The sequence below is a fragment of the Aptenodytes patagonicus genome, chromosome 12 (assembly GCF_965638725.1).
Source record: "Aptenodytes patagonicus chromosome 12, bAptPat1.pri.cur, whole genome shotgun sequence".
NCBI classification, from domain to species: domain Eukaryota; kingdom Metazoa; phylum Chordata; class Aves; order Sphenisciformes; family Spheniscidae; genus Aptenodytes; species Aptenodytes patagonicus.
This window is the reverse complement of record NC_134960.1, coordinates 2,092,005-2,116,733: the sequence shown is the minus strand read 5'-3', so window position 1 is coordinate 2,116,733 and position 24,729 is coordinate 2,092,005. Positions and strand designations below refer to the sequence as shown.

Below are 24,729 nucleotides of genomic sequence, written 5' to 3'. Positions count from 1 at the left end.
GTTTAAAAACCATGAAGTCAGAAGTCATTTTTGTTACCTTGCCATGTAAGTTGCAAGAAATACATGGGGCTACAGTGAACAGAGTCCAGAATCCACTGGCACAAGGGTGGTGCTGGCTAGAGTCACCAAAACAAAGACCTTGTCCTGCTATGGGGTTAAGGCTTGTACTAACACAAGGAAAGCGGGTCTAAGCAGAGGAAAAAGCCCAAGGGAAGCCACATTGGAGAAGACAGGCCACAAACAGGGCCTGCTTCTGAAAGCTGTGAACTCAGAAGTGTGTGCTAGAGCTGCAAAGAGAGATGCCAGGTCCATAGCGAAGCAGGCCCTTAGTTCTCCCCTCACCTTAGTCTACTTATAGCCTATTATAACCATGTATTTTTATATATGCCATTTATATATGGCATAGCCCTTCGTAGCCCAGGAGTAAAGAGGCTCCAGCAGCAACAGCAGCGACAGAAATAGCAACAGGGAGCAAAACCTCACTGTGGAAGGGATGACTCCAGCCTGCAGCAGACCTGGGTGGTGCTTAAAGCCTTTCTAGCAACAGGGGACTGGAGTCTTGCAGGTATTTAGGTGTCTACCATTTTGCAACTTTGGCACAGCGTGGGAGAGCACTTTGGAAAGTCCCAGGACCGTGCAGGGTTTGGTTCACGCATCAACTGAGTCACAGTACTCAGGGGAGCTGCAAAGTTAGCAGACCACAAAAAACCTGTTACCTACTGCATGAGCAGGCTGAAATGTCTTCCAGAAGAAGAAATGCACTGCAGACCAATACAGTTTACGCAGCAAAGGAAACAGAGCTGAACATTTCCAATTACTGCAGGTAAACTCACACCATCTGCACAAATACAGGGTGTGACAAGCTTGCCATGAAGCACAACGACACTTACAGCCAGAACAGGGTGAAAAGCCTTCTCCCCACCAGCTGTACCACCTATGCAGTGCACACAGGCAAGAAGAGGCAGAACACACGCGGCACCGACTATTTCAGTGGACAAGCAGCTGCTCTTGCAGTGCCCTGGCTCAGCTGGGCTCTCCTCTTCCCCCAGGGCAGCTCAGGACAACCCCAGCGGAGGACGGGCTTGAACAAGGGGCTCCTCAGCTCGTTGGGGCACATCCCGTGACCTGCATACCGGCCTCATCCCACTGATCTTCCCCGGAGTCTTGCAAAGTATCCTCCTCTTCTGCCCTGCCTACCTCTTCCGCAGGAGCTTGTCGCCCACCACCCTGGGGCTTGGCAATGAGGGTCCCCACGCACCCCAGAGTCACTTCTCTAACTTCTCCAGTAAGCGCTGTGTATCACAGAGCTATACAGCCTATTTTAGCTACCCTTCCTGACATATCTTCTGACTCAACTGAGTTAGAAAGATGCTGTATGTTAAGTTATTTGAAAAACATGCACAGAGGTGGAACTAGGAATCAAGAATTTTATTTCATGGTATGAACATGCTCCAGGGACACAATACTGATATATACAGTGTAATGAATAAAGTTTAATCATAAAACAAAGAATAAATCAGAAATAAACAGAGTTAGAAAACCAATAAATAGGAAGACAAATTATACAATCAGACTATACAGGACTGGCTAAGCAGAACTGTTGAGAAAGGTGAAAGCTGGACATGTGCAGACAGCGTAAGTCAGTGAAAGGCACTAAGGACCATTTTCCCCTCCTCTTAAAGAAAGGATCAGGAACAAGTTAAATATGAAATAATTCATTTACACAACATTAAACAACATAAAGCATCAAAACCCTCAATGTTAAGGTCTATGTTCTGGAGTGAGGGGACTCTTCTGGCAGCAAGATGCAAAGATGAGCACGCACAATATATATATTACGGTAATATGATTTTTGATAAATACTATAGAGCACATCCTGACCTGGGATGAGAATGGCTGTATTAAGCTCTTAAACCCACACAAACCAAACCCCTTCCTCATTAAAACATGTTGTGGACCCATGAGACATTCACAGGTTGTCCAGGGCTAGAGAGGGCCCACATGGTAAACCTACACGCCAGACTCCCTGGTTTTAAAAGAAAGTTCCCAGAACTTCAACAAAACACACCAGTTAAAAGGTAAGCCAAGCTGATAGAACATCATGACCATGATAGTGTTCCACTTAAAACAAAGTCCTCTTGTAGGAACAGATAATTTGTTCCCCCAGCCCCTGTAACAGGTTACAACCCGTTTCTCCAATCTGCCAATTACAAAGGTGTGCAAGCAATTATTTAAGTGTTTTCTCCACCCCAAGGCTCACTTAAATATGTAGAATACTATTGTTTCCAGCAGCAGGACTGTAACATTAATTAAATCACAAAGCATATGCCTTTATAGTTAAGTTTTAAATATTTTAAATGCAGTGTCATGGTTCACAGTAGTATCTTTAAGCCACTGATGTCTGTCAGGTAAAAGAATTTTCAATGGTCTTTTTGAAAGCGCAGTTCAGGAGAAACTCCCTTAAAAACAGACCACTCAACAAATCTTAGCACAAGACATAAAGGGAAACACAGTGTTATCCCCGGTTCTGAGAACTAGTACAGGCCAAAATTATGCAGCTATCTGCTTGGAGACTGAGAACTGACATAAGGCCTAAGACAAAAGAGCATTTAAGCCATTTTCAGTCTGTCTTGTTTGATGAGGAGTGTGTAACACGAGATAACCCAACGCTATCCAAGCACATTCAAAGTAAGGTCAGCTCTTCGAGGGCAAAACCAATTACAGCTTAGATCAGACAAGAGTTCTGAGTATTTACCTCTAAATGCTAGGCTAGAGAAAACAAATGCCAGTGTTTGGATTTGTATCTTGTATGAATTTAAGTGACAAAGCCAGGTCTGTACGAACTTAGGTGACACTCCCTCCCCCCCAAAACAGAGGGCAGTATGCTCTTCTCTTAGGTCATGATCCTGAAAAACACATTACAAAACCAGGGAAAAGCTTACAACTCATTTAGAATAGCACTGAATATATCTGCAGAGCAAAACATGCCCTTACAAGACCAGCTTTAACTATTACAGATCCTGTTACAGAGTCACAAGATACATCCAGTTAAGCATCACGACAGTAAGAAAGGGATATCAACTTTTAACTACTCTAAGTACTTCACAGGAACGTTCTGGTTATTACAAACGTGGCTACTAGCAAGAACTCAGGACACCTAAGGAGCTATCTTGTTCTGTCACGCTTAAGGACTCCATTTCTCCTATGAGTAATCACAGCTTTTTAATCCTCTGGGTAACACTAAGGTTACATGGAAGTTACAGCTAATTACCACCGCCCTGGCACGGGAACTGTTGAGATGCCTGCAGCTGATGTGCTCCAGCATGAGTTACAAAGCACACACAATCCAGAGGAGATGCATTTTCTCTGTGACACAAAAGCAATGTATTAAAGTGATATGTGTCTATTAGCAGCATAAATATCAAAGAAAAAGAGCAGCCACCACAAATAAATGGTTATCAGAGACCAGAATTTTTTTTCCTCTTAGAGCATAGCCAGAAACCCGAGATGATACAATCTACACAGGAACACAAACAGCATCAGCTATTTCAGGGGATGTTACTGTTCTGGGAAAATTGGGAAATTCATGTCTGTTTTAATATAGGAGAGTCAAATTCACCCTCAGTTTAGAGCACTGGTCCAGTGCCCTTGTATCCAGGGATGAGAAAATGGAGCTGTAATGCTCACAGTCCCAAGGCTGAGCATTCCCCTTCAATAATCTCCGCTGTTCAGATTACAAAACAATTCACATACATTTAAAAAATTCCACCTCAGGAGCATAAAAAGCAGTCAAAGCAATGCTGCAACACAGCCTTAAAAGGAGGGGAAAAAAGCTCCTTCACCTTTGCATCAAAGGCCTCACTCTCCACAGTGCCAGCAGATCACACACAAATAGACAAAAATAAAAGCACTACTTAGACACATTTGTTTTCTGTTGCTTCTGTGACTTCTTTCCCAGAAGTCTCAGACTTTGTAGTTCATGTTTCCCCTACCCAGCTACTTTCTTTGTACAGCAAGACAGCAAGTGAAGGGAAGAGGACTGTGTATTTGATACACAATACGATCAGGTTAATAGCCACATTGAGGAATATTTAAATAAAAGGGTTTGATGCTCTTAATTCAAAGGTTTGCAGCAACCACATTCAAAACACAGATCAGTGCAACAGAGGACAATAGTGAAAGCTGCCAGTTATGTGCAAAGCAGGGCATAAATCAGATTTACCAGCCTTAAATTTTAGGATTTCATCAACCGTGTTGAGCTAACATGTCTAGCACTTAAGCACATTATCTAGAACCCTTATTTTCTATACATTTCAACAAGGATTACCAACAAGTTTCCCTGCACAACACGTTTAACACATGGAATTTCACAACCATCATATATACCAGTTTAATATTATGTTAATATAACATACAATACAGGCAACTAAGGAAAAATACATTTTTTTTAAAATAAAGCTCCATACCAGCAAGGCATGGATTTTATAGCCATGTCAAACTGTGCCATCTCTTGAATTCCATATTCTGACCAAATCTTATACACTCACTGATTTTTTTTACAGCAATTCTGAACAGGTCACACCTACTGCAGCAGAGAGTCAATGACGGCTCCTGGCTTTGCTGAACGTTTTCTGTTTGGAGAGCAGAAAGGAAAGGGAAAAATAACACCATACACACATCATTATGCTGTCTAGGAAAGACAGGGACCAGCCACATTTCAAGTCAAAACTACACAATGTTACTCTTCCACAAGCATTTGTCAAAACCAACCAAACAAAAATAACCAAGAAAACCCATGCTGAAATCTCCCCCAACAGCACGTTACTTTCCAGTAATAACAGCATATGCACTGTCAATGTGTCAAACTGAACCACAGGACACAGTAAAATAAAGCAAGAAGCTGGAAGAGGGAAATGCAGTGAAAGGGCATCAGAAAAATCCCCAGACAAGTCTTTCTGGACAAGATTTTCCTGCAGTAAAGAGATTTCAGCTTGGTTCTGTCACACTTGGCACCAGTAAACTTTATACCGTGCAAAACTTTAGCATTTTGTCTTCTCATTAAGCAAGTGTTTGAAGACTTATGGTAAGTTTGCATGCACAAACTTAAACCTTCCCCTAGGTAAATCCCCCATTACATATAGATACTCCAAAGTTCTTCACCTTCTACCCGTCTTGGGCCTGGATCTTCCTTTTGAAGTCCTCGGCCTCTCCAGCTTCATCAGAGATTGCCTCAAGCTTTCTTCAGTGTAAGCTAAGTAAACATGGGAAAGGTCCACTTCAAAGGGCTAAAAAAACCCAAAAAAACCCACAAAACAAAAACCATCAGAATCATTTTATACATTGATCAATGGTGCTTTTGTAACACTAGAAAGACTTCTCTTCAAAAGAAAATTTAAATTGGACAGTCTCCCTGTAAATATGCAGTGGTAGGTACAGGCAGCAGAACTTACACCTATGCAATTCAGTACATGCTTATAAAGAGTCACTCACATCTTTTTCTTTTTTATCCAGGACAGGCGTCTGTTTCCTCATATTGTTTCCTGTATATGCAACACATTTCTTAAAGAAAGAAAGCTCTGTTAGTAAAGTCTACTGTGCACAGTAAAACTGACTACAGCTTTATCAGTTTACTTGATATTTCAATTAAACTCCTCGGAAGCTCGTGCTAACATTAGCTCGTACATGAGCCAGTCGGCTGGCTTACCAGCTGCCATTCTCCAATGTCTTCATTCCAGTGAACGTAGTTTTCAATCATTTCCTAGAAAGAAATTAGAACAGTAGTTGTTACAGACTTGCACAATCTACACTCCAGATGCATTTTCCAGAACATACATCCCTAAAGGCCTGGACAAGCTGCTTAAGAACAGTCTTGACCGTTCCAAGTTGTTTTCATCAGGACAGCCATACTACGTTCAAAAGCCCCTATTCACGCTCTGAAGACTACAGAAGAGAAAAATACCACTCCCAAATTGAATGCATTGCAGTTCCCACTAAAGCATGGGTTTCCCATTATGCCAATGCCATCAGGATAGCAATAAACAAATTGTAATATGGAAAAAAATGAAATATTAAGGGAAATAGCTTTTATATTTTCTATTAAATAGCATGCATCATATTTAAGCTTATCATGAATTTTCTGAACGTTAGGGACACAAAGAAAACAAGAAGTGAAGAGTTCCAAGTTCAGTCTTACTACGTTCTATTGGTATCAGACATCAGCAAGCACAACTTCAAGCACAGTGGAAAAAAAAGAGAACAGACCCAGAGCATGGGCACACAGTGAATATACCAGTTAAATACATGGTGAATGTGATGATTTTTTTTTAAGCCATTAGGAAAACATGCTGCAAGAGAACTGAGATTAATATATCACTCTGCTTACAACCCCCACCACATCACACACTGCTTCCCTAAAACAGATTCCATAACCATGGAATTGTAGCCAAAGTTATCAAAACCCCTGAGAAATACAACAAAGCCATTCTGCATTCGTTATTCACACTGTTGTGCTGCTTTTAGAGCTAAATGCACCCACTAACTCTGATCTCCTTCCAATTGAACTTCAAGCAGAAGTCCACCAGGTTACAAGAGTCACTTGACAAAAGCATCTTTTCCTACTTTAATATCACCTGGTTCTAACAATCCAGATAATGGCACAAACACATGAACACAACCAAGTTGCACCTGCTCGGCTGAGCCACAGCAAACAAAGGCTCACAGCAATACACACCAACTCATTTGTGCTACAACTTAACAGACAAGTGTCAATGAGTTCACTGTGAATACCTCATGAAGAGAAGAGACGCCAACTCATTCCATTTGTTGGACAGAATAAAAGCTAGAGGGCTCAGCGTGCATAGCACAATCCTACGCCACAGGCTTCGGTTCTTTGTCTTTACCTGGTAGTCCTGAGGAATGAAGTTGTCTATGATAAGCATCTGAAGACGAAGTTCCCTGCTCAGCTGCCGAATATTCTCTAGTAATCCTTCAATCTCTCTCTGATGCTCTTGCTGCAGATCTGCCATCTGAAGACAAACCAGGCATTTGAGAGGCATCAGAGCTAGCTTAAGACATGCTAACAGCCTAAAAGAGAACAGTCTTCTGCCTACACAAGGTTTTTGGGAAACAAAAGCAAACTCTGATTATAAGTACTAGAATATTTATCTCTGAAGAATAAACCATCTGAAACCTTTCAGCTCAGAGATGGCTGAAAATAGCATTAAGTTCTCAGTTTCATAAAAACGAAACTGGCCTTCTGCCAATCCAGGCTCTGCACCAGCTAAGAGCAGATGAAGAGTGTGCAGACAAGTTATATCCCTGGCAAGATTTCAAGGAAAATCTCCGATCCCTAAGACAAAATGCACTTTTCATGAAACAGGAACTCTAGACACCAGCCAAAGGACACATTGATCCAGTGACTGAGGAAGAGAGAACAAGGGCAACAGGCAGAAAGGACAGACAGCTAAGAGCAGAGGAGCATTTGGGCTGCTGCAAAGCAGGAGATCGGGCTGCCAGCAAACAACTTTTTTCTTTCAGAAATAACCAGTGTTTCTCCTTGAAGTTCTGAATATCTCAGGGTCTCACACATACCCCCTCAGCCTGGCTTGGGGAAAAACTCTACAACATGCCCCTGTGCAGCTCTGACACCAGACTTAGTTATCTTTTTGAGTTATGTGAACCAAATGGACAGCACAAAAAGTCACTTCTAAACATATGGCACTTTTTCCAGTGTTACAAGGGTAAGCTGATGGCTTTACCCTTCCCAGCTATAGTCTCTCACATCATCATAGGCTGAGGACTTCAGACACTAACCTCCGATTTTGCAGCCATAAGCATGGTCCAAACTTTCTTCAGCTTTTTGGTTTTCCCCTGTGCTTCTTCCTGGAGGCTGGTGTACTTCTCCTCGATGTCCAAGCGTTCTTGCTGTGTGCAACATTTAGCACAGACATCCACACATTAACATAATCAAAGAAACTCTCTGCAATAGTATGAACAAAAGGAGAAACTACTTGAACAAAACAAAGCATTTGCCAAGGGCACGGAGACCTGGCTTAGCCAGGCTGGTTCAGACCCACAGCCATGGCACTGCCAACGCGTGGCCTCCGAAGTGGTTAGCTTCTGCTGTGCTTTCAGAGTAGAGCACATCTCATCCACGTAAGCAATGCCAAGGCACACAACACTGTATCCTGCCATTGCTGTTTTCAGACAGCTACAGCATATAACCCCACCTCCTTCTCCTCAAGCTCCTTGCGAAGCTGTTCTGCTCTCTTCCTTCGTTCTTCCAGTTCCATATTCGATTCTTCTAGAAGCTTCTCTTGCTCCTCTGCTTTTGCCAGCAAGTCCACTCCTCCCACAATCACCTTCTTCTCCAATGCAGACAGTTTCTCCAACAGGGACTGGTGTTCTTGTCTAGAGAGACAGGTAAGTGAAAAACTTCCTATCCTACAGTGCTCACAAGGCAGCAAGTCCAGCTCAGTTTTACAGCCCAGACAGCATTCACGGGGCTGGAAAAACTTGTCTTGCTGCCAAGGGTTTAAGTGGGGGTGAGGCAGTGCAAATGAATGCAGGGAGTTCCCCGAGCTCCAGCTCCCATCACTTTCTCACAAGCAAAGCCAGGTCAGCACAGAAGTGTCTCCTGCTGCAAGTCTCCTCTATGAGGGGCTGCAAGGCACCAGCGATATTACCAGGCTACCCGAGGCACCCCTTCCCCAAGGGCCCTGCCAGCACAGTGATGCCCAGAGGCAGCTGCAGAAATGGAAGCAAGCAAACAGAGATCAAGGCACAGCAGCCAAGATGCAAACCAGGAATGCTGGCTGCTGTTGGAGCAGCCTCTGACAGCAGGACTGTCCTATCTGCATGGGACAGTGCGATCTCAGCAGCTTCTCAGCTCCAGAGCGAGAACCCCTACACCCAAAATGACATGCTTGTGACAGTGTGCTGCAGGAAACCTGGCTTGCTACACAGCTATTGCTCACTGACCAAGCAGTACAGCAGTATTGCTGCTCTTCACAGGTCTCCAGGGTTTGGAGGATTCATTTATGTTTCTAGGCTATCTTGCACAACTAGATAAAGTTAAGAGAAGAAAGAAGTGGCAAAAGGATAAAATTTGTCTTTTCCATCTGCTCTAAACTCTGAAAGCAGAGTAAACTCCTCATTCACTTTGATAATAGCAAGAGCTGATGTTCAGTTTATACAAAGTTTGACAGGCACCTCATCATGTATCTCCAGATATCCATAACTGAGTTTAGATTAAGGAAGGAAAAACCCACACGACCACACAAACTGCTCAGAGCAGGGTACTCACTGAGCTTTAAGCAAGTCTTTTTCTCTCTTCTCCAGTTCAGCTCTGGCTTTATTTCTTTCTTCTTCTTCCATATCAAGCTTAGTTTCAAGAGCTTTTCTCTCCTCTTCAATCTTTGCCTGCATCTCTACCATCTTATCAGGGGAAACCTTCTTTTTGCCTTTGGAAGAGATAGGGAAAACAAGTTAGTTCACAGAAAAATAAGACAGCCTCTGTATCACAGCATTTTTTCCAAGTTCAGATTCAATACTTGCATTTAAGAATAAATTTATTAGATGTCAGCTCCAAGCTGGGCACAACTCAGTCTTTCAAATCCCATTTTAACATTGACCAGTTCCTACAGAGAAGGAACACTATATAACTAACACTAGAACATAATGCCCCTAAAATAGAAAACACACGAAGAACACTTGGAGAAGGAACACTGCCTAAAGAGAAGTCTGAGCTGGAAACTCAGATGTTCTAACTCTGTAGATTAGGCCAAATAAAGGAAAACAGAAGACTGCCTTGGTCTTGACCTACAGCTACAAGAGCTAAGCTACCAAGAGTTACATACTCAAATTTCAGATTAGCATCCCCATCACACCCCTCGTTCATTGTCCTCCTTACGGGGTCACCTATTGCAAAGTCAGCACACAGATATTTTAAGAATGCACTACTATGAAAATACAGAGACTAGAGAAATTCAGAACAGCCCTATGAAAAAAACAGACAATTAAAGAAACTTTTTCATGGTATTCCATCTATGCAACAGTGACTACCCACAGCTTTGAAAGTACTGAGGTTTGCTGCAACTTATCAATTGTGTCTTTACAGTAACTACTATTACAGCAAACCAGGTACATTTCATAGAGGGGTACAAAGGAAGTGGCCACAGCAACTCATTGAACCTATTGGCCTCAAGGGCTGGACCCAAACACCTGTGATTTTGAAACAAAGTGTGAGGCTGCTGCTCTTGGAAGTCACTCCGCAAGTCTTCCGTCAACTTTCATTGTAATCCCAAGAGTGCATAAGGCAGGTGAACAGAGATCCTGGGGGGCGTTATTTGGACTGAGAGAGAACCCAGCCTATGTGCATTTCCTCAAGTCCACCCTATGTGCATTTCCTCAAGTCCACAAGTCTCCCACAAGTCCTAAATCTCCCTTTATTCACTACAAGCAAATCCTTCATTTTTTGTTTTCCTCTTCGAGATATAAAAAACCCCCATAGAATCCAGATGCCTGGAAACTAAGAAGCCATCGACTGTCAAGGCACTGTTTTTCACAGTGACATAATGCATACGGTCAGAACATGCTCAAGAATGTTGTTCAATAAAAGGCTTCTCTTCCCTCCAGTCTTCGTGGCATTCAGCTTTATTTATATACATATATGACCACTAGCAGACAGAAAATGCACTGTATTTGTAAACGTGCATGCACATACACACATATCTGTATGCATGTTTGTTCATGCACACACACACATATCTGTATGCATGTTTGTTCATGCACACAAGAGAATACAGTTAGTTTTGTGGCAAGGTAAGGACTTCAGCACTACAGCAAACATATCTTAGTTTCCATCTGCTAAACTTAGGAATCAGATAATAAGCACTTATTTCTGGATCTGTGGTGAAAAAGTGTCTCACTAATTAGTCTGAGTAAGAATCTTTCTGAAAGTGCTATACATAGATCATCATATAAAAAGAGATAGCCAGATAAAGGCTTCTTACTGTTAGTACACATCCCTATATATTCTCAGTTTAGGAGAAAAAGGTGAACTAAACCAAATTGTAAAACCCTTTCACAAGCTCTGCAAGTCTATTATAAGGAGGAGGAAATCAATTACACCAACCTGCTTGATCTTGCATTAAGAGGAAGTAGAAAGCAAGTCGCAGAGAGGCAGCATATGCATAAAGAGAGGAGGAAAGAAAATATATTATTGCTTTGATCATTTTGGACAAAGATCACCAGCATCAGAACAAGCATTAATTTTATATGCATGTTTCTAGAGTAGAAAACACAGGATAATCATCACTAAAAAAACTCCATTAGAGCAAACATTAATGCATCGTGATTTTATGCTAAAGCAGAGAGTTTCTGTACTTCAGAGTGCTTTGCATATCCACGATAATCTTCAGCTCACTCTTGCATTCTTCTGCCCATTCAATGCAATGCAGAATCTAAATGTGACATTATGAGCCTGCCGCAAAGATCATGCCCTAAGAAACAGTTAAAGAGGGTAGATTTCTTCTTCGATAAGAGACTTAATGCTTTTCCCCCCTGCTCAAGATAGCCAATTCTGTCATATTACCTGTAAAATATTAGCATACAGAAGACTTGTTCTAAGTTTTAACCGAGTTTCCAAGCCAATTCTTTGCAAGATACATGACAGTTGCACATAGGGAGTCTCAGCACAAGGTTTCTCCATTTAATTACACAGGGTATTAGTAGGTTAATTTGCAGTAACTGATGCTTCCATAGAGGTATATAGCCAGTTTCAGTTCTTCAAGCAAGTGCAGCGAAAAAGGCAGGACAGGAAAGGGATAATGAAAGACACCACATGCAAAAGGGTCACGCTTGAGGACAGTTAATATCCCAAACCACATATAGCCACCACACTTATCCTAATCACCAAAAGCCCAGTGCAACTTCCACAACAGAGCTGTCTCCAAACTTGCAGGAGATGGACTCATCCACCCACTGCCACATCAGCAGTTTGCTATTAACTGTCCTCGTCCAAATAAAATACTCAGGTTTCAAGCAAGCTTTGAAAGAGCAAGTTTGAAGCAAGCAGATTCCAAGCCTACCATCATATGACCCAAAGGTCTCCCCTAGGTTGTGATCCTTCTTAACCTACTACCACACTTTCTCTGAGCTGATGCTTTCCACTAACATAACTAGTATAAATGTGACTGAAATATATAGCAACACTTTCCAGACTCTCTCCACTCAGGGAGGAAAGTGGACTGCATCTATTCAGAATAACCACAACAGTGGGTGAAGTCCCTACAAGCCAAGTCCCGAGGTGTGATTTATTTCTGCAGTCATCACTAATTGATTGTAGGGTTTTTAAAGGCACAGAGCCCTCTCTCTGACCAGGAGCAGACCAGACTTCCCTCACTGCTAGACCAAAATCTAGATCCCTTGCCCCTCTGAACTAAGTCCCACAGTGGTCAAGAACTTAATGTCATGGGGCAGTTAAACCCCAACCACCACCGAGGATTTTTTTTAAGTATCTGCCAAAATAAAGCCAATCAACCAAGCATTACCACGTTTTCTTTGCAGGTATAAACCTCATGTTTAGATTGTTGACTGCTCCATTCATTTTCTGCAAAACTAATTTTGAGAAGGCAGAGTCCAATATAATATAGCACAATCCATTTCACCTGTCTAGCTGTCCCTTTTATGAACTCATATTGTAGCAACTCCCATTAAAAAGTTAGCTCAGACTTTTTTCCTGATATTTGAGGGAGCGCTTAACACAGGAGTTGCAAACTTTTTTTTAACCTATTATTTATCAATTGTCTTTAAATCTTGCTCAAGGAGCATACTAAATTGCTTCCTATTCTCTCACATATCTGGCTAACAATGCGCACATTAAACAACTGTTTCAAGCATGGAAGCAGCAAAGGAAAGGCATGCTTTAGCAGAGTTAAAAGTTCAGGTATATCTTTCCAACGGACACAGCGGGGAAGAGTGCAGCATTGCAAAATGGAGTGTGCAGATTATGGGAAGGCCAAAGCTTAAAGGACTTAAGAGCTCCCACTCACTAGTGAAGGACTTATCCAGAGGTTTCTCTATGACAGAGCATGTGGAGTCTGAACTACTGCTGCTGCTACTGCCTGGAAAACAGAAATGCGTCCCACAGAAAAACCCAGAGAGGAAGAAACATGCAGATGGGAAGTTAGTTCTAAAGGAAAGAAACCCAGAAGGGCCAGCAACCTGGTTCAAGAAGGCACAAGTTCCCATCAGGAAGCATTTGCTAGGATCCCTCCCAGACTCAGCTTGCAAAGCCACCATTTCCCAGCACAAAATAGCATGCTCAGAAAGACACTTCAGTTAAAACCCATCTTAACCAGCCTACAGCTTAAAACAACATGCCAAGGCAGCTTTCCATTTCAAGCAACAACAGCACAGAAAACCAGATCATAGTGGAGAAGGCTGTGGATATCTGCAGTAGCAGAGGATTCAGTGACCAGGAGTCCCTTCCAGTCTTATGTACACGGCAACGTGCACTTTTCCCTCTGGAAGGCAGAATCAGCTTACACGGGGACAGTTACTGTGCATACTCCTGCTGAGCAGCACCCTTACTTAGGGAACTTAGAGTAGCTTGTTTGGAAGTTGAGTAAGTCACAGTTATTTGCTCTCTACTCCTTTCAAGCAGCATTTTGAAGGTGGTCTCCTCTTGGGAGGAGATTTGGGCAGGACTTGGTTCTTGATGGAGACAGTGGTCAATCTTTTTGCTTCTAGAAATTACCAAAGGTGAAAGATGAAGTTGTTACAACTACCAAAGGCACGACAAAGGTCATTTACAACTCTACTTGGACAGATACCAAAATGAAGAGAGTGCATCTAAACCAGGAATGCTTTAACAGGAATTTTTTTAACAGATATGGGAGCTTCAGGACAGGAAGGCAGTTTGAATGTCAAAATTAGTTTACTAGAGAAGCTGGAAGTTGAGCTTGACTTCCCTACTCCCCATGAAGAAACATCAGAGAGGTTTAGGGGGATAGCAAGCTCCCTGGAAGCCACAGCATCCCATAGTACACAATGACCTGCAGTTCTAGGTTCAGCAACATCCCTTGGGGTTTAGATGTTACACAGTAGTTTAACAGTGGTGTAGTTTAACACAAAGCAAACTTCACCATGGGATTTCCAGAGTGCTCCCAAGCAAGGGATGTGCAGCTCCCATTCAGCTTTTCAGCTTGCACAAAGGCACCCAAAGGTCAACTTTTTCCTCTATCAACATAAAATAGGACACCAGAAGAGTCAGTTACTGAACATCCATAAGACAGATGAATCCTTTGCCTAAACCACAGCCAAAATCCCCCTCCAACCATTCCCATGGTTATAAAAACCCGCATCTGCCTACCATTGATCGCTGGTGTCTTCTTCCTCCCACCTCTGTGAGCAGGGGAAGTTCCACAACACCAGTCACAAGCCATACACAGCCACCTTGCGGCAACCAGGGAGCCACCACAAAAGAGGGTGTTACCACAAGCACAACTACCCAAGTGGAAGCAGATACTACACAGGTTCAGAGCTGTCCATCTACGGAGACGGCACCAAATAGCTTCGTTTCTAGGAGAGGCATGATAATTGCAGCGGCAGTAGGGCAGCTCTACAACTCTACTTTTCCCCGCCTGGCTCTGGCTATAGTTTCTGACACCAGCTGCTGGTTAAGAGGAGATTGGTGGCACTGACAGGAGTCTCTACTGCCTTACCCCGTCGTTTCTTCCGCTTCTCCCCATCCTCTCCAATCTCCCCATCGTCATCTTCATCCTCCTCTTCAGAATCACTGGTCTCGGAACCAGATATCTCTTCCCCTAGAACAGAAGAGTGCTTTTTGATGCACTTTCCTTCACCTCATATCAGCTTGTTACTGTGACAGCAGCATTTGTCCCAACCCAGCAGTGTCCTACATCAGCTTATGAGCACCTGCAGAAGTCATTAGCTGTTGAGCAGACAGACAGCTTGCCATGGCTCAGGAAACTTAAGGAAAATAAGCAATTTGATGCTGTGAAGTCAGTGTGTATATGTTAAAGCTCAAGTGGGTGCTTTTCATGGGAATGAAAGTATCCTTGCACTGCTGAAGCATTAAGCTACAAAATTTTCCTAGCAGGATCTCCCCATACCTTCTCTTCCATCTCAGATGGAGGAGAAAACAGCCAAATGAACAAAGTTCACACAGACTTACTACTTAATCAGACACCTGTATACATGAAGCTAGATGGCTGTTAATTGAGAAAATGGCCAGTTTCATAAGTGTTTCTCATTGTTGCCATTGCAGACACAATGCTCAGATGTTTCAGGCTGTGTTTGGAAACCAAACTGAATAGAATCCAACATTTAACATCCTGGCCTCCTAGTAATGTTAGCAAACATAAGGCTGTTTGTTCCGTAGCTTAGAGTCTAAAATTTAAGAAGCCACCCTCAGCCCACCAGGGATGAAACAGCTACACCCAGCTCCCAACCCTTGAAGAAAGCGTTACTGACCATTTCCTGCTTCTCCTGAACGAGGCAGACTCCAAAAGGCAAGCCATGTTGGAATTACTGCTACAGCTGTTCCATGCTGTGAGCATCTCTCCAGAGAGAGATGTTGTGCCAAAGTCACTGTTTAGTGAGCATCCCTCTGGCAAGGTCTTTCGACATTGATGGACTAATAGTGTCACAAGGCCATGAAGTTACAGGGCTTAAAGAAGCTTCTTGTTTCTCTATGCATTGTTTGAAAGTCAGCCCCAGTCCTAGCTCCACAAATTTGGTTCATTTTTTCTCCCACATAACGCATCCCTCCTCCTCAAACAGGGAAAACATTTGACCTTTTGTCATGGTACATTTTAATTCCCTACACTGTGTCCAGCGGTGCTCAGAGCCCTGCTGCTCACCAGGCGAGCCCGGGCACACTTAACTCAGCCCAGAAGCCACCACTTATCCTAGTGCCAAGTGCCACCTAGTGGGCAAAGCCAGGCCCCTGCCGGGCCCCCGCCAGCACCCTGCTGCCCTTGAGACACCTCTCCCAGAACCGAGCAGGGCAAACAAAACCAGGGCACTGACCAGCTACTAAACTCGTGTGACACATCATCAAACAGTGAAGAATGTTCACGCTCAAACAGAATGAGCATTGGCATAGAGAGAAACGCTAGGCAGAAGGAAAATCTCACCTTCTTCCAGTTTTTTCTTAAGCTCTTCAATTTCTTTTTGAAACTGGCGGAGCAAAGCATCTTTGGGATCTTCATTAATCCTGGCCTTGTTCTTTATGTTCTTGGCCCGGTTTGCATACCTGAGAGTGCTGATAGTCTCATCGTAGTTGTAGTCTGCTGGACCAATGTTTGCACACTGTGACACATGGAAGACCGAGTTACTGGAGGACAGAGTGCCAGAGCCCAGAACAAGTAATTTCACAGGGACCCATCCCCAGCTCTGCCAATCTCACACTGCTACTCTTTCCCAAGCTTTCCTGCTGCTTCTACACCAAAGCTGCTTTTGGCTACCCAAGCACAGCTTCTATTTGATCTTATGCACGTGTGTACATCTGCACTATGTTTAGAACCTCATCTGTACAGGGGCAAAGAGAAAAAAGACAGACAAAGATGCACATAAGAGGTTCTCTAAGCTGCAAACAGCTCTGAAATAAAGAGGTAAATGCCAGGCTGTTCTCATGCCAAAGTCACTATGCTATCCCTGTAAAAATGCAGCTCGATCGCTGGCACTGGAAAGGGCATCTCAGCTTACCATCATGGTTTTGGAGTTGCCCCCCAGGGAATCCTGAAGGAGACGTGTAAGTTTGGAGTTACGGTAGGGCACATGGGTGCTCTTGCCATCCACCAGCGCAGAGATAACGTTCCCCAGCGTGGAAAGAGAGAGGTTGATCTTTGTAGCTTCCTTTAGTCGCTGCCCCGTGGCTCCAGTTTTTGCCTGTCTTTCAGAACCCTGGAAAGGGAATGGGAAGCAGAAGCACGAGTTACAACAGATCCTCTAATACATCTCCTTCCTCCAAATAGGATCAACTACACCCGAAGTCTTGCTAGCAGCCATGTCACTAACCACCTCATCCATTATTAAAGAATCTGGCTAAGTGCCTCAGACATTGTTAAAGAGACAAGTCAAACAGGTCTTAACTAAAGCTTTCAAGGCCAGCAAATTCTGGTTTGCTCAAAGTAATGCAGCCAGGAAAACAGAGATTTTGTCCCCACAAACAAAAATTTTATGAGGAGCAAGTCAGCAGTTATGAGGTGCCTCAGCTGGAGCTGCTAAGCACCATCTCCAGCCTTTCCTATCAGCAGATCAAAGGAGAAAAGCAACACTGCAATTATTTTAAGTTTCATAGAACCTGAACGTACATCACATAAATAAAGTTAACATGCAGACATTGAATGCCTTTAGTCTCCCCTTTCCTGCATCTTCTCCAAGGAAAGATACTCCAGTGTAAAGTTTGGGCTAAAGACACATTTTACCAGCACAATTACATTGGTTCAAAGTGAGTGACAGAGGGAGAGAACCCGCAAGTGATGAACTGCATGGTCACAACCCTCTGAAAAACCAAACTCTTGTAAAGACCCAGTTCTGCTGTCCAGAGAGCTCTTTTCAATGTGGTTTATCCGTTTCATAATTATAGAAGCAAGAGAGCCCTTTTACTGGGAGAGGCTTTAGCTACACAGAAGGCTCTTCCTGGTACACCTCTGATTTAAGGCCTCAAGTGAATACTTCACAGAAGTCAAATGTCAAACAGAAGTCTGGGCTTTAGCTGTGAAACAGGGGACATGCCCTTTACTGTGCCTTCAACAGTGCATACACGAGCAGCGATGCCCACCATGTGTTATGGCAGACCCGGCTGGTCCTACTTACAGCAAGATCGACGAGATGCAGTTTGCCCATGCGCACGTGCATGTTTCCATCAACCCCCTTCTCACTGCACTCAATAGTGATAGTGAAGATGGCGTGTGAACGAGAGCTGTGCTCATTCATGTTTGTGGCACCAACAGAACCTTTTAGTAGAGAGAAAAAGCAATGTCATCTTCAGAAGGAATCACATGCTCCTCTAACACTCTTCCTGCTCTCAGAGGAGACTTATCCCCACCTCTTTACCCAACCCTGTTTTTCAGAAGATGGAAGAGGGATGTTCAGACTCAGCAGTAAACTGTATTCTTGGGCACTGAAGTTGCAGCACATCTCCAACCTGGGCTAGCAGAAGTGTTACAGCCTGCTGTAGCTCTAAGCCAACCACAGACTCCCATCCCAAGAGCAGCAGTAGTTCTCATTTGTTTCTTTAAGGCTACAAAGATCAGTAGCCTAAGGCATTCACAGCTGATCCCTGAAAACAGCTGTATTTTGAGAAATAAGAACATAGCAATCCATGCCAGGAGCAACAGTAGTCAGAACTTAAGCTCAGATCCTCTTATGACCTAAACTAAGAAGTCTTCCAGAAAACATAAACCACTTCCCGCTCACAGCACAGGGCTAGTTGTTCATCCTGATCAGAACCGAAGAGGGAGAGGAACCAAGACACACACCAGTAGTTCTGACAACGCTGACTGCCCTCACTGCATCCTCCCCTTCACCGTTTCCCCCACTGGCCGATGTGGGAGGCACAGCCTTCTTTACCTGTCCCTGCACAAAAGGGGTTTGGGAGGAGATACCCTTTTTGCTCTGCTCAGCTGAACAATCTTTCCAGCATTAGGACTAAAATCTCTTACTGTGGTCTCATAACCAGACCTTTGCTCTGTCTGAGCTATAAACCTGCCCACAGCAAGGCTACGTACGGTTCTTGTGGCCCAGAGTCATAATTCTGTCCATATCATCTGCATTGTTTACGACATAAGCTGAAAGGTCTTTGATATAGACTCCCACATCAGGTCTCTCCTTAACCTAAGAGAGAAACAGTTTAGACTGAGCATCCTTAGGAGATTCCCCAATAGCCAATTTCAGTCATTCACTCCAACATTCAATCAGAGCAGCTAAGGAACAAAGACTCCTGCAGGACAGTATTCCACTGGTTTCCCCTGGTGGCAAATAGTGACTTCAAATCTCGGGCTGCAGTTCCTAGAAAGACTGCTGAGGGGCCTTTGGGGTAGATCTGCAGGCACAAAACTCACTCAGATGGAACAGCCAGTTTCTCACTATGCAGCTGACCAAGTGGAAAAGATTAGAGGAGTCAGTAGTGGTATCCAGCTACTGTATCTGAAAGGAAACGGTACATGTGCTGAGGAGCCCAACCTCCCACTTCCCTTCAAGTGCTTCTCTGGTCTTTAAAATATAATATTGCTCACCGATTCAAAGCAAACATCACATTCAGAACAGCAGGCTCACCTCTAATCTCTGCGTCTGGTCTTTTCCTAGCAGGTCCCGCACTTCTTCATTGTAAATTTCCAGGTAAGACACACGAACTAAAAACCTGAAGACAAACAGTTGGGGAGCTTTCTTAGCAAGACATTCATTGAAGTCCAACAAACACAATCAGAGAGTACAAAGAAAATGCAGTCATGTACCAACACAATCCTGCTACCCCCTCAAGAACCGCCTAAGTAGAAGTCTTTCAGCTAGGGCCAGAGGTACCATTTCAGTTGCCATTGTCAAGGTCAGGCTCCTACCACAGATGGATACACAGAAGAGAAGCAGAGAAGAGAAGCTGTTTACCTTGTATCCCCCTCCGCCTTGGCAATGTGACCAAATATATGGGCAAAGGAATTGGGAATGATGCCTCTAAGCTCAGGAACTGCTCGGACCCCTTCCATGGTGAAAGTTTTGCCTGTTCCAGTCTGTCCATATGCAAAAATAGTACCTGAATGATAAGAATATATATGAACAAACTCTAAGAGGTTGCTAACTGCAGTTTTACTTCATCCCTTCTTAGCCCGATGGCACTAAACACCTCTATTTTTATGGAGTTGAAATTTGCCACCCACTCCAGTAGATACTGTACAAGGCTAGGAGCAACAGAAATGCTGGACAACCACAGCAAGCAGGGCTGAGCCACTGTTTTGTTTGGTTTTTTTGTTTTTTTTTTTTTTTAATCCAGCCCGCAAGATATCTAAGAAAAAGTCAGCTTGTTTTAACTGTGCAGAGTGATTAAAATATGGAGCGCTGGTACACTGAGGTCTCACACACAAATAATTAAGGCAAGCCCAATTAATAACATGGTCAATTAGAGGAAGATCATTATAAAACAACTGCAAAACCAACTATTGCTAGTGCTCTACGCCACAGCAGAAACAGCGTGAGGCTTCTACAACAGAGGCCAAAGCACAAGCCCAGTTCTGAACTTGCAGAAGCAGCTACAATTTGGACTAGATAACCAGCCTGCACAGGAAGACATCCAGAAGCTTTACTGAGATCCCAGAGTCTGGTATTCCAGAAATATACTGATTCTGAAGTTTAGCCTAGCACTGCTGAAAACTCACATTTTGATTGTCAAGCCATTGACATTACAGTTCAGAAAAGCTGAATTTTAATCAGCTGAAACCTGGGTGTGTTAGCACAAGAGCTTATTAGGCATTTTACAAACCTTTAAAAACTGTTGTTTATAGCATACTGTTATGGAAAGCAGCAATTTGCTTCCTTACTAGCACCTGCTTTCCTTTACATAATACATTTACATGCATAACAGACACACACACAAATCATGGTCATACTCTTCCCAGCTGTAGGAAGCAAAAGATTATCTGTGGGGTAGGGCAGATGTGTTTAACTAGTCATCTTAGTTTAAAACAGCAAAGTTTAGAGGAGAAAATGCAGCAGTTATATGCACAAGTCTGGTATGCATACCTAGTTACTGCAGGACCGTGGCAGCTGCCTGGTTACTGAAAATGTATAGTGAAGAGCCGCTGAGAATTCTGATAATGAGATAAAGTGTATATCTTTTGCAAACAGAAGATACAGAATAAAAACATACAGCTAACTGACCTCGGCTGAGTCTTGTTCATGACTGATCTCCCACTGTTAACCATCATAGTAAGTACAACCACTGAGTACTCGGAACAGCAAGTACCTTCAGGCTATTTTAAGTTAGAGGCCACAACAGAACCAATACAGGGCTATAGCCCTCAGAAGGTGAAACTCCCTTAAATAAGATCAGCAGCAACAGCAAAGAACAGGAGATGGGATCCTTGACTTAAAACAACAAGGGACTCACCATTGTATCCTTCTAGGACAGAGTCAATAATAGGCCTTGCAGTTAAATTATAGACATCCAGCTGTTTACTCTCTGGTCCAAACACTGTGTCAAACGTAAATGTCTTGGGAGGCTCATTGGATGAGTCTGTTTTATGAACAGTTATAGTTCCTCTCATTTCATCTACGTTGACTGCCATTTTGTAGCCCGTAGCTTTCTCTCGTTCATTAAGAGGCCGGCATCGAACAACAACCTTGACATTATCACAGCTCTCTGGCTTGTCCAGCTTCTCAGGCTTGTTGATCTATAATTATTAAAAAAGCAAAAATAATACACAGGCTGTAACACTACTATTAACATACCTGTGTGTTTAAGCACAAATGCTGTTGAATCAACTCAAGTAGATGCATACGTGTCCATAGGATCATGAACTCGTGGTCTTAAAACCAGAACTGGTTTATAATTAAAGCTGAGAGAATAAAGTACACTTATTCAGTCAACGCAATCTTCTTCTGTTTGCTAACGTGGAAACTGATTGAGTAAAACTTGGGAATTTCACATTTAATATCTATTAATTTCTTCAAGAAACAATCTCACGCTTGCAAACAATCTGCAAGCAGTTTGCTGGAAGTAGGTGCAGCCGTGCCGTTCTTTTACATTAACACTGACTGTGCTCTCTCACTGGAGCACACAAGTCTCAAACCTGACAGATGACATAAGCAGATACCAGAGAGCACTGGCTGAAGGGAATTAATTTAAGTTACAAGCTTCAGTGTACTTGCTGAATTTTAATCATTTAGGAAATTCAAATGCTGCGTTATAAAGCCTCACAAACCTTTTCTTTCACAAAGTAGTTACAAATACAAATTTTGGAGCACCGCTGATTAATTTGATGTCACACGCTTCTCCCGACTAAATAAATCTAAAACGCATTTGATCTAGTAAAGTCTAAGACACTACCCTTGGTGATAGGTGCTGTAGCTGAGCATTTAACTACTTCTAAAGCAGCTATCTCGGATGTCAACAAGAAACAAACCCTGTTTCCAAGCGCCTCTCCCACCAGCTGCCACCTGCCTAGATTCCTCTCAGGCCTCGGCAGAGGCCAGAAGCAGCTTCTCTCGCTCTGGTGAAAGCGGAGAGCTGATTAGTCTCATCCTGGTGGAGGAGGGATCCTGCAGTCCCATTCTACCACCGCAGGTGCACGCGAGTTTCCAAAACCAGCTACAGAACCAGCGAGCCGCAGTGGGCCACACGCTACCTCTGCGCCGCGCTGTCACCCGCAGCCTCCCAGAGGCAGGCGCGCAGGCCGAAGCGCTGCCCGGGCCAGCCCCCAGCCCGCGCCCAGACCCCTCCGGCCGGGCACTGCCCCAGGCAGGGGCATTTGCCTCACCGCGCTTTGCGCCGACAGCGGCGGGCCGTGCCGGCGCGGTAAGCCTGCGCAGCGTCCCGAGGAGGCTCGGGAGCAGAGCCGAGACCCTCCCGCGAGGCGAGGCCAGCCCTCGCCCCTTGCTGCCGGGGGGGCCGCCGCCCCTGCCAGGGGACTCGCCCCGCCGGCCCCGCTCAGCCTGACAGGACGGCGCACGCCGCCCGCGATTTCCCATCCCGCGGCGCGGGCGGCTCCCACGCCGAGGCGGGAACGGGAGCCGAAGGCCGCGGGGCCTGCGAACCCCCTCCTACGCCGGGCGCCGCGGCTCCTGTCAGCGACGGGCCGAGGGATGCAGCAACCGGACGGCGCCAGGGCCGGGCCGCCGCCGCCGCCCCCTCGGCCGGTCACACCGCGCCCCCCGAGCCCAGCGGCAGCCGCCTTCCCCCCCCCCCCCCCCCGCTGCGGGCGCCCCCTCCCCGCGGCGGCCGCAGACCCGGCGCGGCGGGGCTCACCGGCATGGCGGCGGCGCGCGGGCAGGGAGCGGCGCCGGGCGCGAGGCACCCGCCGGGCGGCACAACGGAACAATAACAGCACCGCGCCTGCGCCCGCCCCGAGCCGCCCCGGCCCGCAGCCAATCCCCGCGCGCTGCGGAGGTCGCGCACCCAATGGCCGGCGAGGAAAGGAGGGGCCCGGCCTGCCCTTCTCGGCCATAGGTGCCAGGCCCCAGCCAATGACGGAGGCGGAGCGGCGGGCGGGGCGTCGCCATGGGAACGGCGGGGGGAGCGGAGCGGGGCGGAGCGGGGCGGGGCGGGGCGGGGCGGGCTGGGCCGCCGCTGGTGTCGCTGCGGCTCGATGGCGCCGCTCGGGGCGGGCGCGGGCGGCCTCGCCCGGTGGCCCCGGGGCTCCGCGACGGGGCTCCAGGGGGGCTCCGGTTCTAGGCCTGACGAGGCTCCGGGACTGACAGGCCCCCGCGGGGCTGACAAGGCTCTGGGGGTTCTGACGGGGCTCTGGGCCTGACGAGGCTCCGAGGGGACTGACAGGGCTCCGGTGGGTCTGACCGGGCTCTGGGGCTCTGGCAGGGCTCCAGAGCTGACAGGGCTGCAGCCCCAGCCTGTTCTCCACGCAGGCAGAAAATCCTTCTCCTCCTTTTCCCGCTGCCTGATCGGTGTCTCGCTCCCCCCCCCCCAGGCATTTCTGCACACCCAAATCCTTCTGCTGGCAGGTCGCAGGGCATTGTGCCAGTCCCACTCCTCCCTGCGCTGCCGTCGCTCTGGACACCGCGGCCTGGGATCCCAGAGCAAGGCCAGGAATAACCAGCAGTAAGCGTCAGGCACGGAAAGAAACGGAGGGCTGTAAGTCAGTTGCGCCGTATTTTTGCCAGAGGGCTGTAGGCAGGAGCAGGAATGCGGACAGGATCGATCTGGGGCTTCCAGAAGGGTTTCTGACCTCACCCACCAAACCCACTGGTCTATCCCAGGGCCGGGAACGCGCCGGTAATGACAGGACGGGGCCGTTCCCTCACCCCCAGCTGAGCGTCACCGGGTGAGTCAGGAAGTTCGGGGACAAGGTGTTCAGCAAACACCGTCGCTTTGCTATTTATACATTGCCACAGTATTACTCAGAGCTGCACTGTACGCTAAGATTTGTAGACTAATAGAGCAATTTGGCACCAAAAACGTATAACCCAAAGGCCTGGTGGGAGAACAGGCAGTCGTGTGTGGGCAAAGCTGAGGAACAAGAAAAGGTTTAACATCAAAGAGTGGAACCAGCTCCCCACAGAAAATGCTGCATGAGAAAAACAAAGGGAGCCAGGAGCCAAGGGGGAAGCTGAGGAGAAGGGTTGCGAGAGGTGGAGAGACCCTGGTTGGAAGCAAAGACGAGGAGAAACACAGATGCTGGCGGAGCGGCCCAGCCCTGGGAGGGGACAGGGGTGGATATGCTCCATGAAACACACACAAAAAAGGATCCTTCCCAGTGTCTGGAAGGAAAACAGCTCCTATCAGGTGTTGGGGACGGTGTGGATGCAGCAGCAGGGTATTCTGGACAGGGCCACGCCAGAGAGAAGGGGCAGTGCATTTGTCAAGGCAATAACCGATGCCAGGAAAGGGGGTAGGGGGGGGGTTGGGGGCTATGCTAAAGGTTACCGTGTTTTTCACCGTGGCAGAGCTTCATCCCGATCCCGGGAACGCAACGGCTTTGCCCGACGCGGGCAAGGATCTCCGCGCAGGCGAGACAGAGCCGCGCGGGCTGAGCC

The 24,729-nt window shown here is 45.8% G+C and overlaps 1 protein-coding gene across 4 annotated transcripts; it reads right to left on the bottom strand.

Moving 5' to 3' along the window:
• Window positions 1-1,413: 1,413 nt before the first annotated feature.
• KIF3A (kinesin family member 3A) lies at window positions 1,414-24,655 on the bottom strand. 4 transcript variants are annotated; one of them, XM_076349637.1, is made up of 19 exons: window positions 22,988-23,031; window positions 21,131-21,413; window positions 19,636-19,780; window positions 19,309-19,393; window positions 18,762-18,867; window positions 17,848-17,987; window positions 16,735-16,932; window positions 16,164-16,338; window positions 14,727-14,828; window positions 13,053-13,124; window positions 11,135-11,143; window positions 9,305-9,461; window positions 8,229-8,409; window positions 7,813-7,923; window positions 6,900-7,025; window positions 5,705-5,758; window positions 5,491-5,559; window positions 5,161-5,285; window positions 1,414-4,631 (listed from the first exon to the last, which is right to left on the bottom strand). In XM_076349637.1, the coding sequence occupies exons 1-19, from the start codon at window positions 22,991-22,993 to the stop codon at window positions 4,583-4,585; spliced, it is 2,193 nt and encodes a 730-aa protein (XP_076205752.1). In that variant the 5' UTR covers window positions 22,994-23,031; the 3' UTR covers window positions 1,414-4,582. The 4 variants fall into 4 exon arrangements, with proteins under 4 accessions (XP_076205752.1, XP_076205750.1, XP_076205749.1 ...); XM_076349635.1 differs by lacking the exons at window positions 11,135-11,143; window positions 13,053-13,124; window positions 22,988-23,031 and adding an exon at window positions 24,620-24,655; XM_076349634.1 differs by lacking the exons at window positions 11,135-11,143; window positions 13,053-13,124.
• Between the last annotated feature and the right edge of the window lie 74 nt (window positions 24,656-24,729).

Bases quoted from the DNA above. Each gene is read 5' to 3' on its own strand.
- KIF3A (XM_076349637.1), bottom strand. The intron at 16,339-16,734 runs GTAAGCTGAGAT...CATGTGTCACAG, and splicing joins GCAACTCCAAAACCATGATG to TGTGCAAACATTGGTCCAGC. The intron at 7,026-7,812 runs GTTAGTGTCTGA...GTTTGTCTTCAG, and splicing joins TTATGGCTGCAAAATCGGAG to ATGGCAGATCTGCAGCAAGA.